General features: G+C 41.6%; 1 protein-coding gene across 2 annotated transcripts in view; it reads left to right on the top strand.

Moving 5' to 3' along the window:
* Positions 1-16024, top strand: part of Pcsk5 (proprotein convertase subtilisin/kexin type 5) — a 427807-nt gene that overhangs the window by 196205 nt on the left and 215578 nt on the right. For both annotated transcript variants that reach the window (XM_036173949.1, XM_036173956.1), the window contains exon 9: positions 10196-10296. In XM_036173949.1, coding sequence (XP_036029842.1) covers positions 10196-10296 — 101 coding nt within the window. The remainder of the gene's footprint in view (positions 1-10195; positions 10297-16024) is intronic.

Here is a 16024-nt window from a genome sequence, read left to right as displayed (position 1 = left end):
TGGTTCATGGAGCCATTGCTGAAATAATTGGGGAGACACAAATCAATAAAAGATGCAACCTAGTGCTAACCATTCTCAATGTCTGGGGAAGCGGAGCCCTAGAACACCTGCCAGAGTGCTGCTAATTTTAAATATCAAATACCATTCCTCTTCTCCTGACTGTGGTTTTCTACAGTGTCTCAGGATTCATCTTTCAAATGCCCAGCTGAGCTGATTCACCTGATGTTTGAGGAGCCACACAGGGACAGGTCACACTGTGGAGGGACATCTCATTTTTCTGTAGTGGTAGGGAAGCCACTGCAAATTCACTGTGGCAAACCCCAAATCCAAAACACTAAATCAACAGCTATGTAGTACTGTTATGGCTCTACATTTGGAGACTATTTAAAGCATAAAAATCACTTAAAATATGTAAAGTTATAAACCGGCTGTGTGTACAACATGTATACATGAAGCATGAATGAATTATAATTCCAAGATATTTCATTCTGTTCAGGCATTCCAAAATCTGGAGAAAAAAATCTAGAGTTCCAAACTCCTCAGGTTCAGAGCATTTGCCTCTTGTGTGAAATTAATTTATATCTAGTAATCTCCTATTAATGGTTTGTTTATTATAAGATTTTTGTGTCTGATTTCCCAACTACTTGTTAGCGCATACTTTAGTTACATTTTAAAGATGTCCCAATCATTCCCCAATGACTGAATTTAAAAATATTCACAAGTCTGGACAAATATTCAGCAATTAAGAAAATTGGTTGTTCTTCCAGAGGACCTGGGTTTAGTTCCCAGCATCCACATAGCAGCTGACAACCACGTCACTCCAATCCCAGGATATCTAACGCCCTCTTCTGGCATCTGTGGGCACTACACACATGTGGTACACAGCTATACATTCAGGCAAAACACCCATACACATAAATAAAGTTGTATGTGTATACAAATCCATCTCTCAGTATCTCCTCGATCATTTATCAATGAACTAATTCTAAATACAAAGTAAAACACTTAAGGAGAATGTACAGAAATGAGCAAGACTAGACATTTCTGGTTTGTTTAATTAAAAATCAATGCCCCTTCCAAGATTTTGACTTCATTATACAGCTGTAAACATCTGGAAATACTCTTTTGCTTTTCAGTAGAAAACTGTGTATTCTCTAGCTTGTCACCTAGGTCTACCAGTGCCCTGTGGCACCCATCTCTGCATCACAAAGTGCCTGAGAAACTCCTGGAATAGAGTCCTACCATTTAGCTCTACAGCAAGCTGTACTGGATCTACAGCAAGCTCACACTTGCTCCCAAGCATCTGTGACCTGGCCAGTCTAGTTGTTCCTGTGGTACCATTGCTGTGGGAATGGTATTAATCAGTTGCATAAATGCCTTCTTCTCTAGAAGTGTGTAGTCTAACAGACAAAGTATCAAAACAGGAGGAAGTGTGCCCCGCATTCCTGAACAACCTCAGAATCATGTCAATGAGGTTTATTCCCTAGACCTGGGCACCATTGTGTTTGTAATTATGCAGCACTTGTTGTGACCTTGTGAACAAAACCATAGAGCAAGTGTGAGCTCCATATGTTTACAGTTCTGTAATGAAGTCAAAATCTTGCTGAGGGGAGAGAGCTTGGGGTGGAACCTGGACACCATGACTGGATGACGTTGTCTTTCTGTTGGGTCTTATACTTCATTTTCCCTTCACCAACTGGGTGCATATTTAATTCTTCCTTAAATCTACTTTGTGATTATTCTCTCTCTAAACAGAAATTTCCATTTATTAAGAATTAGAAACTTACTGTTTTGCTTATGGGATGATGTCTTCAGACTAGAGGTAAAGGAAGTAACCCAGGCATCTCCTAATGGAACTAATTGGTATCTCACCACACTGGCACACACTGGCCACTGGCTCGAGGATATAACATCTTGTGTAAAAACAGGGAGTTCATTCTAGATTACAGTATTTCTGTAATAAATTAATCTTTAAGGGCATCACTTTCTCATGACAAAGGCCAAAACGTTATTTGTCTCTACATTTTCTCTTTACCTAGTTCTTCAACTCTCTTCTTTTTGTCTGCACCCTCAAATGACCCACAAAGGAAGGGGAGATTTGGAAGCTATTTGAACTCAGTGTCTGACTTCCTACTGAGCACCTAGTGCTAAGCCACCCACTCAGAGTCTCGACCTCCTCAACTGTAAAATTGAGGTGACACCCACATGGCCTCAGAGATTCCCAGGAGACAATAAGAAACCAAGGATAGTGACAGCCTGAGTCTGAGTGCCTGGTGTACATGTGGCTCTGTTAGTGGCTGGCATTATTGTCCTGAGGCCTGTGCAGCCTTCTGCATCTTGGAAGGTTAGTTGGTCACCTCTCTGTTCACAGAATTCCTTGTTGGACCTTCCTTTTTCCTATCAATAAAATCCTGCAGTCTGTTCCACCAACACCATAAAGAAAGCCACTGTGATCAGGACCATGTTAACAGCCTGAACATGAGTGGAATTGGCAGCAACATCAAATTTTTATGGTCCAGCTGACCCCCTTTCGTTCCAGATGTCAGGATGATGAATAAGCCCACAGTGCGCCCAGGACCTTGCCACCACCAGGCTTTGAACCTAGACGCTTGTGGTCTCTGGGTGATGCCTGCATCCTGTTAGTGGCATCCATGATTGACTGCTACAGGAGTGCCAGTGTCTTCTTTGTACTGGGCCCCTTTCCTGAGCCATTCATTTCCTTCTGTCACTTGCTGCCTCTCCAGAAAAGCACAGCTGTCGTTCTTCATTCCTAAGAGCACCTTTGTGATTTGAACCGAGACAGCTGCTGAGGATCTGAGGGACAGGAAAGATCTCTCATCTGCTTCTAGGAAAGCACTTTGTTAAATAAACTTTACATATCTGGGACAAAAGATCTTTTCAGGATTTGGAAGCAGGAAAGCTTGCCCTGGGTTTCAAAATATAGCAAGGACTGTGTAGCTGCATGCTCTGCCATCACTAGTAACTCAACAGTGGGTGTTGGTATTATATTCACATTCACATAGACTTGGGGCCTTGGTAGCCTGACAGCTTATTCCAGCAAATGAAGCACCCAGAATGTCAGGAGTATAATAAAAAGCTCTTTTCTAAACCAAATGATCAGAAATGACTATTGTTTGTTTGCAACAAAATCTCATTTAGCCTAAGGTGACTCCATGGTCCTTCTGCCTCAGCCTTCCAAGTGCCAAGATTGCTGCTATGACCTGCCACATCCACTAAACAGATATTTTTTGAGATTTATTTTTATTGTTTTTAATTATGTGTACTCTGAGGGCCATGTATGTACATATTTGTTGCAGGTGCCCTCAGAAGCCAGATGTGTCAGTTCCCAGAGATCTGGAGTTACAGGGAGTTGTGAGCTATCTGACCTGGATGCTGGGGGCCATATTCAGGTCCTTTGCTAGATCATTATATTCTCTTTACCACTGAGCCACATCTCTAGCCCACACTGACCAGCTAGTTTAAAGAAATGACTTGAAGTAATGCTTTTCTTAGCATAATTGTGTACATAATATTCTGTACCTCATGTGACACCTTTACAGTTGTCATAAAATGTCATAAACGTAACATTTGTGGCCTTTCTAATGAGAACCTGATACAGTACTCTGCATGTTGACTAAAACCTTTCACAATATCCTAAAACCCTGTGTACAGGGATCATCTTGTTCAATTCACAAATGAGAACACAAACTTGAAAGGCTAGGAAGAAAACAGATAGCTGGTCTGTTGGGGGAGCCTAGATTCCAGTCAAGCAGAAGGAAGCTCAAGCCCATCTATCATTAGTGTGCCACCATGCCCCAACACTTGTCAGAGTATCCAGTGTGGAGCTATGTAGAGAACGGTGGTTGCTTCCCTGGTGTTTTCTTAATAGTAGCCTACCACATTTTTCTACCTTGCTCTTCCTAATTGAAATTCTGGCCTCTATGCTTTTTAAAATGTCCTCAGTCAGACATACAAACCTGAAACAGCATTAGCAGCAGACTCCCAAGCCTAAAGCAGAGTTAGCAACAGACTCTCAAGCCTAAAGCAGAGTTAGCAACAGACTCTCAAGCCTAAAGCATAGTTAGCGACAGACTCTCAAGCCTAAAGCAGAGTTAGCAACAGACTCTCAAGATGGTGGTGCCTCTGAATGATCAAAGCAGGGCTGCATGCTCTGCAGAAGACTCCCTCTAGACGCACGTTGCCTGGCGTGTCCCTTCAGCTAGGTATCCTCGAGTTGCATTCTGCAGAGTAGTATGCCTCTGTGCTCCCTGCACCTGGGATCCTGCCTTCCACTGCCCTCTCTCAGTCAGCTTTCCTTCCCAGTGTACTTAGCCTCACTTGACACTATTGTCTACATTCTTCATTTACTGTCTGATTTTCATGCCAGAGTGGAAACTACTTAAGAACGAAGAGTCTGTGCTCTTGGCTAGAGCTGGAGCTCCATAAGTGTCCATGCAAAAAAAAGCCATGTAAAAATAACCTTCATGAAAGGTAAATATTGATCGAGTTATTTACTGTGGAAAATCATAAAATTTATGTGTGTAACAACCCATACAAGCAATCAAAATTTTGTCTTTAAACCTCACTACTTCTGTAGCTTTCCCCTATTGTATTGTGTAACTAAAAATCTATTCAGTCATTCCTACCAGAAAATTGGGTTTTTTAGAACTTGTTCTGCCTTTGACTACCTGCCCCCAAGTCATTTGTCCTACTCATTAGGCTTTGGGCTCCTTTGTGTTCCTGTTGGGAGATGTTCTCTGAGCCATGTTTTGGGTAATATGCATTCTACTTTCTTCTTCTGATATCATTTTACTTATATGTATTCACAACACACATGCAGCCTGGAGTATCTCAGGGGTGGCCACAGAGACCAAGTCCAGGTAGAGGAATTACCCCACTGCTCTTAATGCTTGTAATCACTCACATTTCTCCTGTAGAGGCACTCTGCTCTCCAGCTCTCCTGCCTTCTCTGGCATCCATTCCTCTTTCAAATGCAGTCACTGTTCACATCACCTTCTCTGCCAATACCGTTGCTTAAAAAACCTACTAAGGTCTCTGCCATCTGCTCTGTTCCTTTAAGTTTAGAAATCTCATTCCTTTCCTTTTTTTAAAATCTCATTCTTTCTGTTACTTGAGTAAGTAAATAGAAGAACAGATCCAGATGTGTTCAGTAGTTTGACCCACATTCTCCTCAGAACGTAACAAAGCATACAGGAACCCTGCTTGGTGTACTGCTTGCTGGCAGGCGGGGGCCCCAAGGCTGTTCTGCTGTCACTGAGGTCATGGCTGGAGGTCTGACTCTGTTGCTCTTGTCCTTATGGGTGACTGCACTCTAAAACTCTGCTTTTTCTTATATTGCTAGTTCAGGATTTAGCATCATCCCTACCTACTAACTGCTTTGTTGCTCTGCATCCTGGAGCAAGATAATTAGCCTTGCCAAACCTCCTTTTCCTTAGCTGTTAATGATATAATACTTTCCTTGAAAACATCCCCTGGCTTTATGGAATGCTCTTCACCCAGTCATATTTATTTCTTCACTCACCATCAGTTGCTAATAGTAGTTTGAGGAGAAGCATTGAGGTTGGAATTGTAAGGTTAATGGCTATACTTTAATACTTGGATTGGTTTTTGTTTTAGTTATCTGTTGGTTGGTTGTTCTGTTGGTTGGTTAGTTGGTTGGTTTTTTGAGACAGAGTTTCTCTGTGACAGCTCTGGCCGCCCTGGAACTCACTATGTAGATCAGGCTGGCCTCAAACTCACAGAGATTGCCTGCTCAGCCTCCAAAGTGCTGGGATTAAAGATGTGCACTGCCACCACCTGGCTAATCCTTGAATTGGAAATTAATACACACATAACTTTGCTGGGATGATTCTAAGTTTCCTGGAGTCCTGATTGAACAGTCAAAAGAAAAGTGACCTTGAAGTGTTTCTAAATAAATGGAAGAGTTCAGAGTGTAAAATGAAATGAAGCTAAGGGAATTTGGGGCAAGCAGTTCAACTTAGCCAACAAATACTCACTTTTGTTGCAATGTAGAACTCAGCTGTACAGTATGGGGGTATAGAAATGACACGAGCCAGGATCCCTGTTCAGAGAAGCAGCCTCATCCCTTATACTCCACATTTCTAGGATCTCTTAGCAATATGGAAGGCGTTAGTGTTTTATACTGAATTATTCCTATGACTGAATTCTGTACTCATCTTGGTGACATCTGTGGACTCAGAAGTCATTCAGTGGTCCTTATTTCTGTTCATGTCATTGTACTTAATAACGAGCTACACCCAGTTCATTGTCTCTGCCCTTTACCACAATTGCTGTGTCTGAAACAGCTCAAGGAACATATTTCCAACCCAAATCCAAGTCAGCACTAGGAACAAATTCACCCTAACAGACAGCAAAAATCATTTCATGTTTTAAAAATATCTTTTCAGTTGCTCTTTTAACAGGTATGAAGCAATCTGGCACCTTCGAAATAGAAAGGATCACAGGGCATCAGGGAGAGAGGACACTTACTCTAGGTTGCTGTAAAAGCTTGTCACTTAGGGCCCAAGTCAATCTGTGCTGAGATTCCCTGGAGAATGGTATCAACAGGCCACAGTCAAAAGCCCAATCAGCTTCAATAATGAACTGTGAAGTATTAGGAAATAAAAGCCTAGTGAGAAAAGTGATGGTTCTTCTCAAGGATCCTGGCTGGGGCTAAACAAGAAGAGATGACATCTGTAACTTTGTGGAGTCCAAAACCCCATCTGCTACTGATCCTATGAGGCTGGAAATCTAATTTGCCCATCAGGATAACTTTGATCTGCTCAGGGCCTGCGTCCTCTCCAGTTTCCTCCTCGGTGACGGACGCAAATGATATTTTCTTGAGCAACTTCAGTTCTTTGGATACAAATTCTGTTTCTGATTTGGGTGGTGAATTGAGAGAATTTGGAGCAGGCGAGACTGCCACCAGGATTGAGACCAAATTCTGAGACATTCTCGAGGGAGTCTGAAGCAAGAGCGTATCCGCCCTGGGTTGTGGGTTGCACATTGGATGCCATTTTCCTTTGAGATGTACCGGAGGATCCTGTGTTCTGTTTTCTGTGCCTTGTGATGAGTGCTGTTAGCCCAGGTTGTTGTGGTTATAAACCATCATTTTTCTTCTAGGTTGCACATTCCATGGTGACCTTTGCTTTTTCTTTCTGCAGATAGCCATAAATATTTCCTGGTATTCTAGCTTCTTTTAATGGTGAGAACCTTACCTTAGATGCTCCTGGTAATTTACACCTGAACATCTCTTCTACTGACAGTAACTTCCTGTTGAAATGACCCAGCTGGAATTCCACTAAGAGCAGAGAAGGGAGGGGAATGTCCTTGTTTCTTCTTTTCCCTGAATCTTTTCATCTCCAGGTTCCCATCAACTTTCTGCTCCACACCCCTCCAACTCCTTTCATTTAGGTCAAATGATTGAAAAAAGTTAGAGCACAGTGGTGACTTGAGTCCCACACACAGTTGTCAAAACTGATAGAATTTGACACACCATTGGTCTCTCTCTGTGACAGTTCTAAGTAACATTTCATGTAAGTATATGTTATATGTGTATGTGCCTGGTGACTAGAAAAGGATGAGGTGTATTTGTACTATGGACCCTACATCACAAACTATTTCTTGTTCATGTTTGGCCAAAACTGGCTATTTGTGAGGTTCATCATTGCTGAACACACTCTCCGAGCGTTCATTATGGACCTAAGTCTGTGCATTGGAAGTGTCTGGTACAGCTGAGGAAGTAGGGGAATAGCATGAAAATTCTTCAATCCAGCCACAATTCACTGAAAAAATTAACACTTACACAAAGGAATGTGACCATGGGATGAAGTACAATATGAAAAATGTCTCTTAAGACCATCTCTCAAAAACAGGGAATCTAGAGACATAGAAATAAACCATTTCTGATGTGTTCATGCTTGGACTCAGAGACTGTATCTCAGAAAAAGACTATAGAGATACCCCCTATGATTTAAAGTGGAGTAGAAATGCCTTTTTAAAATTTACTTATTATTGTGGGTGTATGCTGTGTAAGGGGGGAAGCAATTCCCTTCGCCTACTTTACACGATATTAAATCAGGTTGCCAGGTTTGCATAGTAACTGTTTTACCTACTGAGCCATCTCTCCACCCCCAAAAATGCCTCTGTTAGGATCCAGCACCCCCACTTCTGGTATTATATTCAAGGGCATTTAAAATCAGATTTCAAAAAGTATTCTGCATTTTGTGTACATGTGGAACACTGTTCAGCAACCAAACATGGAAGGAAACCCAATGTCCATTAACAGATGAGTGATTTGGAAAGTATAGCACAATGGAATATTGGTCAGTATTTTTAAAGAAGGGCTCCGTCATGAGCTACGGTGTGGATGAGCTTCAGGACGTCATGTATGTGAATTAATCCAATCAGTACAAGACAGATACTGAGTGATTTCACTTAGGTGAGGTACTTACTCAAACACATCACAACAGGAAGCATAATAATGGTGGGAGGTCAGAGGCAGAGTAGCTGTCATTGTGAGTTCCGTTTGTGCAGATGAGAAAGGTCCTAGAGACCCAAGACAGCAGTGTGTAGTGAATAATACTATACACACAAAAACTGCCAGGAGGGTTTGCTTATGTTACACCTTCTTAAAGTCAATTAAAACCCTGGGAAGTTTCTTTACATTTAGGTGAACACAGTTTTATTGGCCTAGGTAACCATATCTCTGTGGTTCTACATATTATTCTCCCACCTCTTTTGTGTCAGTGTTCATACTTAGGTGATACAGGTCATCTGCTAGGTAGCATTACACAGAGATGGTAGACAGGCTGTTGTGGGAAACTGAGCAGGCTGAGATGCTGCTCTTGTCCTAAAACATGATGTAAAATTCTCTTCCAGAGGCTGCGGCATAGAAGAGAGTTGTAAGGGTGATTGTGGGGATGGGGTGTCCACCTGCTCCTAAACCAATTTCAGCTCATCTCAGTCCTCTTAGGAAAACAAAGGCTGTGCTTTCTGCTGCCTCTACTCACTGTCTTTCTGCTCAGCTTCCACATCAGCTCTCTTCTCTGTAATATGTGGTGACACACTTGTCTTTGTGCCAAAGAAAGGTTTACTGATGTCAGCCAGTGACTGCAGCATGTCCCCTGATTCATCTCCCCATCAAACAGAAAATCAGTCCCAATGGAGCAAAATGGATTCCTGTCCAGGAGGAATTTTTGTTCTAATCTGAGGGGTATTGCAATGATTTCTAAAGTCATATTCTATAGTACTTAATTTCTCATGTTAAGGAGAATTTAAATTTAATTTTCTTTCTTAGTGAGACAATAATGAAACACAGACTGGGAACTATTGCCTCTGCTGAATGGTAATAGAATTCAGTGAGAGCTGAAGTGAACTGGATTCAAGCCAAGAAAATAAAATGATCTAGTTTTCACATTTTGATTGCAAGGTAAAAATGGAAAAGTAGCTAACCTCTTCTATATAATGTGCAAGCAGACACTGCCTTAGCTGTGTCTGAAGTACAGGAGCCCAATCTTGCTTTCCCTGTCCATGTGACACCTTTGAGGAAGCCTTAACCCATCCATGCAACATTCTGATGAATTCTAGAAAGTCCACAAGCAGAGATCACTTGTGTGCAGGGACTTTTTCTTGAAACTTGTTGTTCCCCTGAGTTATAATTTGGAGATTGCAGGAGCTGTATGGTTTATCCCTTCACCTACTGACACCAGGTTTGGTGTCTGGTTGTTCATTTAGCATATTTAGTTAGTTTAAAATGTGGGTCAAAGGTTGGGGATTTAGCTCAGTGGTAGAGCACTCGCCTAGCAAGTGCAAGGCCCTGGGTTCGATCCTCAGCTCAAAAAAAAAAAAAAAATGTGGGTCAATTAAATAATTTCCATTTTAATCCAGAGTGGAACTAAGGTGAGGCACACAAGGTGTATACCCTGCAGACTTCTGGGAGCTTCCTCCACGACCTTGAGGTTCTAAGCTGTGGTTTACCCTGTTCCTGTAATGAAGTCAATTTCTAGTCATTTGTTTTATAACGGCGAGTCTTTGAAAGTGAACGGTCATGGGGGCCTGGAAACATTGAATTTAAAATTAATTTTTAATTCTTCTCCATCTGCTTTGTGTGTAAACTTCTTGCTATGACACAGACGGTCCTCAGGGCCTAAAGTTTTCCACTTTTGTTTTTCAGATCACTACTGATCTAAGGCAACGATGCACGGACAATCACACGGGGACATCAGCCTCAGCCCCCATGGCTGCTGGCATCATTGCCCTGGCCCTGGAAGCCAAGTAAGCCTTGATCTCTCTGTCTTCACTGGTGACAAGCCCCTATCTCTAAGAACATGCTCCCTTCCCCTGTATAGATAGTCTTTAGCACAATAGCCGAGGAGATAACTTTCCATGCCAGTGTTTAAATTTTCGATGATTTGGGCTTTCAGACATTTTCATTGGTGGGAACAGTGGCTCACACCTGTAATCCCAGCACCTGGGAAGTTGAGGTAGGACGATTGCAGGTTTGAGACTAGTCTAGGCTACATAACAAGTTCCAGGTCAGCACAAGATACATAACAAAGGATATATTATGAGACCCTATCTCAAACTACCAAACAAACAAACAACAACAAATAAGCAAAACTCATTCAAAGAGAATTTGGGGTTTATATATATGATTTAAAAAGCAAGCTGTGTGGTTCCTTCATTATGGAATCACAGTATTACCCATTTGCCAGCAACAGTCTTGTCCTGTTGTTTTTCTTTTAGCCTCAGAATGTTCCTGTGAGCCTCAGACAGGTTACTAACGCCTCCATTCCTGGTCCCCTTCTCTATAGCTCCACAAGGCAGTTCAGAGTCAAGGACAATGCTGTCATGGATTGACTCAGTAGAAGAGGATATGTCAAAGTCACATGGGGCAGGACCCCACAGACAAAGACAACACATGTATCTCAGCTTTGCTCTGGCCCATCTAGTCAAAGTGTTCAAAAGACCTTTTAAAAGGACGCCATAACCTGTTTCTATGTGACACATCCTCTTCTCTCAAAACAAATGGGACACAGCTTTTGGAAAACCCTGTACAGATGTAAAATCTCCTTGCCTCAATTTCAAAACCTAAAATACCCAAGAAAACTGAAAGTTCTCTTGTAAATTTAACACCCAGATTTATTTGATAGACTGATTTCTTATTATTTCTATCCTTCCTTATCCCACACACTGTGAAGATGCCTACCTTCACTGTTTCAATATTCATGCATATGATGACCTGCTGGCTCAGCCCTCACTAGAACTTTTGTATTCTACCTGCAGTTAACACCATTTCTGAAAACAAATTCGTGAGGTCCGCACACATCCGGTCCTAGGATTTTTGTTTTGTTTTGCTTTGCTTTACTTTTTAAGGAGGATTTGAGGCTCTGTTCTCTGAGGTTCTCCCTGCATGGAGATCCTAAGAAAATAGAACTATAGTAATGACATCAGCATTTTTCCAAAAGAAGCCTGCCTTGCTCCCCTGGGGATGATGCAAAACTCTTCTGCTGGCTGTTCCTAGATTTCAGCCCTAGCAGGTGGGCGGGAAGACTCCTGAGATGAGCAGGCTTGGGCCTTGCCATGAGAAGGGGCTAGTTGGTTCTCAGTACTCAAATGGCTCCTCACCGTCCTAGTAAAGAGATAGGAGACACTGTTAACAGCTCCCTAATACAGTGTACCTGCAGCATGTAAAGCCATGCACTGTAAAGGGAGGCAAACACCGCCTCCAGATCTGATGCCATAGCTCTGGGTGGCCGCCCACCTAAGCCTTTTCATTGGGTGGTATCCAAGTTCCCATGAACCTTTGGGTTCCTTTTTGACAAGACTAAATGTGAAGTCATTTTAAACATACTCTGTTTCTTAAGGTGCTGGATATTTGGATTTGGCAAAGAACCGGCACTTACTCTCTAAAATTCTCACTTTACAACTTTTCACTCAGTCTTCTGGCAGCAGAAGTGAGTCAAGTGTCTGTATTTTTTAATTTTCTGGAGTCTGAATAGGATTTTGGGGTGGGGGGAGATTTTCTTCTGAAAGTCTAGGTGGTTTCTCTGGAATATTTTCCTATCCATGAAATATTGATGGGAAATAAAAACCCAGAATTCATTACCACCTCACTCCCACATAGAGACCAGAATCTCAAACGCAGACTTGGCCCCCCCAACATGTAACCACTGCTGCTAGACACACCAAGCTGACTCTCAATTCTTTGAGAAATTACTGTGATCCCATTTTTTTCTAAAGACAGTTCTTTTAAACAGCATTTTAGCTAGCATGTACAATCCTCCTGTTAGGCCCCCATTCCCCTTCTCAGTGACACAGGTCGTCTGGAGGCTGCAGAACACATTGAAAGAGTACAGCTACCTTCCTTGTTTCTCCATGTTGAGGATTTCTCAACACTTGTTTCTGCCAAATTGTCACAAGTAGAGGGTAACCTATATTCTCCAAGTGCAGGTTACCCGGAAACCACTGTATTTTAAGAGTTTTAGCAGTCCAGTTCAATCATGGCCCTATATAAACAGTCTGATAAAATGAGAAGGAATAGGCCTTTCCTTGTAACTCTATTGATTTGATCTACAAGCTAACCTCTGCCTATAAGTGAAGCTGAAAATTACAGGAAAGAGGTCTGAGTTCTCTAGGAGTGGATCAGGAGTGGCATGAAACCAGCATCAGAATAAGCACTGGGGTTAGAGTTTGAGTAAAAATTATCTAAAAGGAAGAAATTGCAGAGAGGAGCTCAAATAACAGTGTCCCGAGGCTGCAATTGCTCTCCCGCTAAGCCTGGGCTATGCCCAGCTCATTATCCACTTCCTGAGACCCTAACCTTGCAATCTCTTCTTATACTCGGTAATGATGGGCCTTGGCATTTTGATATTCAGCCTTTACAAGCACAAGCCATCGGTATTCTCTTGAATGGAAACAGGAGAGGAAGATGCAGCAGACAGAACTACTGCTTGCAAGGGTCTCCTCCTTCCCAGGTGCTCAGTCTGCCCACACAGAGTCTGCTAAGCAACAGATAATCTGCACGTTCAGGTCAGCATGCTATAAGCAGAGGGGCTGATCCCAGTTTAACTGCATGGCCCGATTACCCCTCCACTGAAAAGACCAAAGTGTCACTAAGTTGCTGTGTTTGCTTGGCATAGGGACACTGGAGAAAGCTCACGTCCCAGCTTCCCCAAGTCTGCTTTCCCTCAGAGATTTGTTGAGATCACTAGGAATGCGAGTCACATTATTGATGGTAGTGTTTCTTCTATTGGCCTCAGCTAAGGACCAAAAACACAAATACAAAAGAGAACCTGATAACTTTAAAGTGTGCAGATCTCTTATCCAAACTTAATGACTAGTTTTTCTGTGGCATCTCATAGGATTCCCTGAGCATCATTATTCCTCTGGATATACAAACCTTGCATTGCAACAAATGCTGATGTAATAAGCCCCCATATCCTTGATTAACAGGTCAGTTTCTGGGCAGGTTGAGATAGCTCCGTGGGTAAAGGTACTTGCCAACAAACTTGAGGACTTGGGTTTAATCCCCAGGACCCTTATGGTGGAAAGAATTAACTTCTGTAAGTTGCCTACCAACCTCCATGGCCATGCTGTGATACGTGTGTGTTTCCCAACACACATTAATAAAATTTAAGGTTTTAGAATTGAAAAAAGAATGGCAAATCATTATCTGGTTCATGGGTTCACATTCATATATCCCATCAACCTAGTTCTGAGTAAAAGCAACTCACTGGGAGCTTCAGATTCCTAGAACTGAACATGATCAAGGGAGATTGTACAAGAAGGGCCTGATAGCCACAAGCATTCCTAAATAAAATACCCAGATTAGCATCTGGGTAATGAGATCCTGTAACCAATCTTATCTTCTTTGTTGTTGTTGTCATCTTAATTAAAAGCACATTTCACTATTAACTGTTCTGTTGAGAATTTCCCCAAGGGCCACATTAACTGTATGAAATGTGCGGTGGGTGGGGAACACAATGTGTTTGATTGTGGAGGTAGTGTTGGAAAAGACATACCCGCTCTTTCCCCCACCCCAGGAGAGTTTTATTTCACTTAGAACTTAGAAAAGCCACGTTCAGTGAAACATACAGACACAAGATCCCAGATTCTGTAGGATTCCAAGGCCAAGGGACCAGAGCATTGCATGCCCCCTGTCTGGTTACTTACAGGTTTCATGCGTATTGTAATACTGCTGTTCAGACTTGGAATTCAGCTGAGGTTTCTGGCATGAGAAAGACGAGTGAATTAAAAGGCCATCAGGAAGGGGAGTTGACAAGGTTTATGGGGTTAAAAGCAGCACACATTTCAACTTGAGGCTGAGCGGACAGAATAGGGATGTACTGTCCTGGATTATTCCCTATAGTGAAATAATTGTAACCAGACACACAGAGCAGTTACCACAGGCCTTCTGCCAGGACTGTGCATGAAAATAGCTTTGTTATGTCTACATACACACAGACAATACACTCTGTCCTCTAGCACTTTTCAAGTTCAAATTATATAGAAGCCAATTTTTCCTGGACTTGCCTGACTTTGTGCCTTAAGTAACAGTTTCAAACAGGATGACTTCCAAAGGTGTCCATTATGACTGAAAAAGCCCTGCTCAACAGGCTCATTCACTTGAATTATCTTGCGAGTAAGCCAGTCTTTCCATCGCCTTCTCTTAGATGAGAGAACAGCACCATGTTGAAGACTTGAACTGCTGCAAAGACAAACTGAAGACAGAAAATTCTAAGGGATACTTAACTGCCTCCTTTTGTTTAACTATGTTTAACTATATTTTTTTATGTCTTTCACTGAAAATATGCAATTCTTATTATTGTAATAATATTTTCAAATGAGGATAGTAGCAATCATCAAACCTATTCCTTGTATCAATGGTCAAATCCCATTTCTAAGCAACCACACATCAGGAAAGTGTTACATTACACATAACCAATATGTGTGGAAGGAGGCAGATATAGTATTTGGAAAATTCTAGATGGCTTCAAAAGGAGTCTGATCAAAGTAAGGGTAACAGACAGAGAAGTAAGTAAATTTAGTGTATATTTTGCAGGTACCACAGTCAGGAAATGTATTAGATTATATCTTGAGCAAAAGGAAGAAAAGAAGGCTGAGGTCTACATTGCTTTGCTGAACTTAGCCTGGTGCCATTTATAGAAATAAATATACTTTATTCTTTCCCATGGGATTCTGGGAATTCTAAGAAGCCCAGATGCCTTACAATGAGAACTGTGGTAAAGGCCTTGGGCAATTATTGACTGAATTCAATGTGCCAACTCCCGCAGCAGTGATTCTGATCATTAGTTAATCCTCAGAAAATGCCTACCGCTGTGTTTATAAATGCTATAAATGACTGACAGTTTACTTTTTAAAGTGAAAAATAGTGACTATGGATTTCTTTGCATTATAAATTGCATGCCTGCGCCTGTGTTCTTTGATACAGCAGGTTGCTAGCAATAGATATTAACCCTTACATGGGTACCCAATAACATTGCTTAGAAAATGTCTTAATGAGTTTATAGGAAATGTATAAAATGTAGTATTTCAATTTAATCTCTTAGGAGGTTTTGGATTTCCTTCATTGCCACAAAATGTTTTTTCTTGATATTGCCTATGGTTAAACTCTAAGAACTGAAAGTATAATAAGGACTAAAAGTCCATTTCTTCGCACCATTGCTTACTACTTAATTTCAGCAAAGCCTATAAAAAGATATTCCTGTGATGGCCCATTCCCTAGCTTCATCAACTATCTCTCAGGACACTATCTTGAGAGCCAGCTACAATTTAACTATGTTTCTATACCAGGTGTTCTTAGGATGATGTATAGTTTTTGTTCATTTAATTTTTTAAAGAATTTAATACATAAGTACTATATTTACATCATTTCTGCCCCTCTTTCCCCACCTCCTCCAACACCTCCTATGTTCCCACTCCCTCTTAAATTCATGACATTATTATTGTTAGGCATGTTATACGTACATACATACATACA

Source organism: Onychomys torridus, chromosome 1 (assembly GCF_903995425.1).
Source record: "Onychomys torridus chromosome 1, mOncTor1.1, whole genome shotgun sequence".
Taxonomy (NCBI): Eukaryota; Metazoa; Chordata; class Mammalia; order Rodentia; family Cricetidae; genus Onychomys; species Onychomys torridus.
Note: the sequence above shows the minus strand (reverse complement) of the source record. Positions and strands in the feature narration are given on the sequence as shown.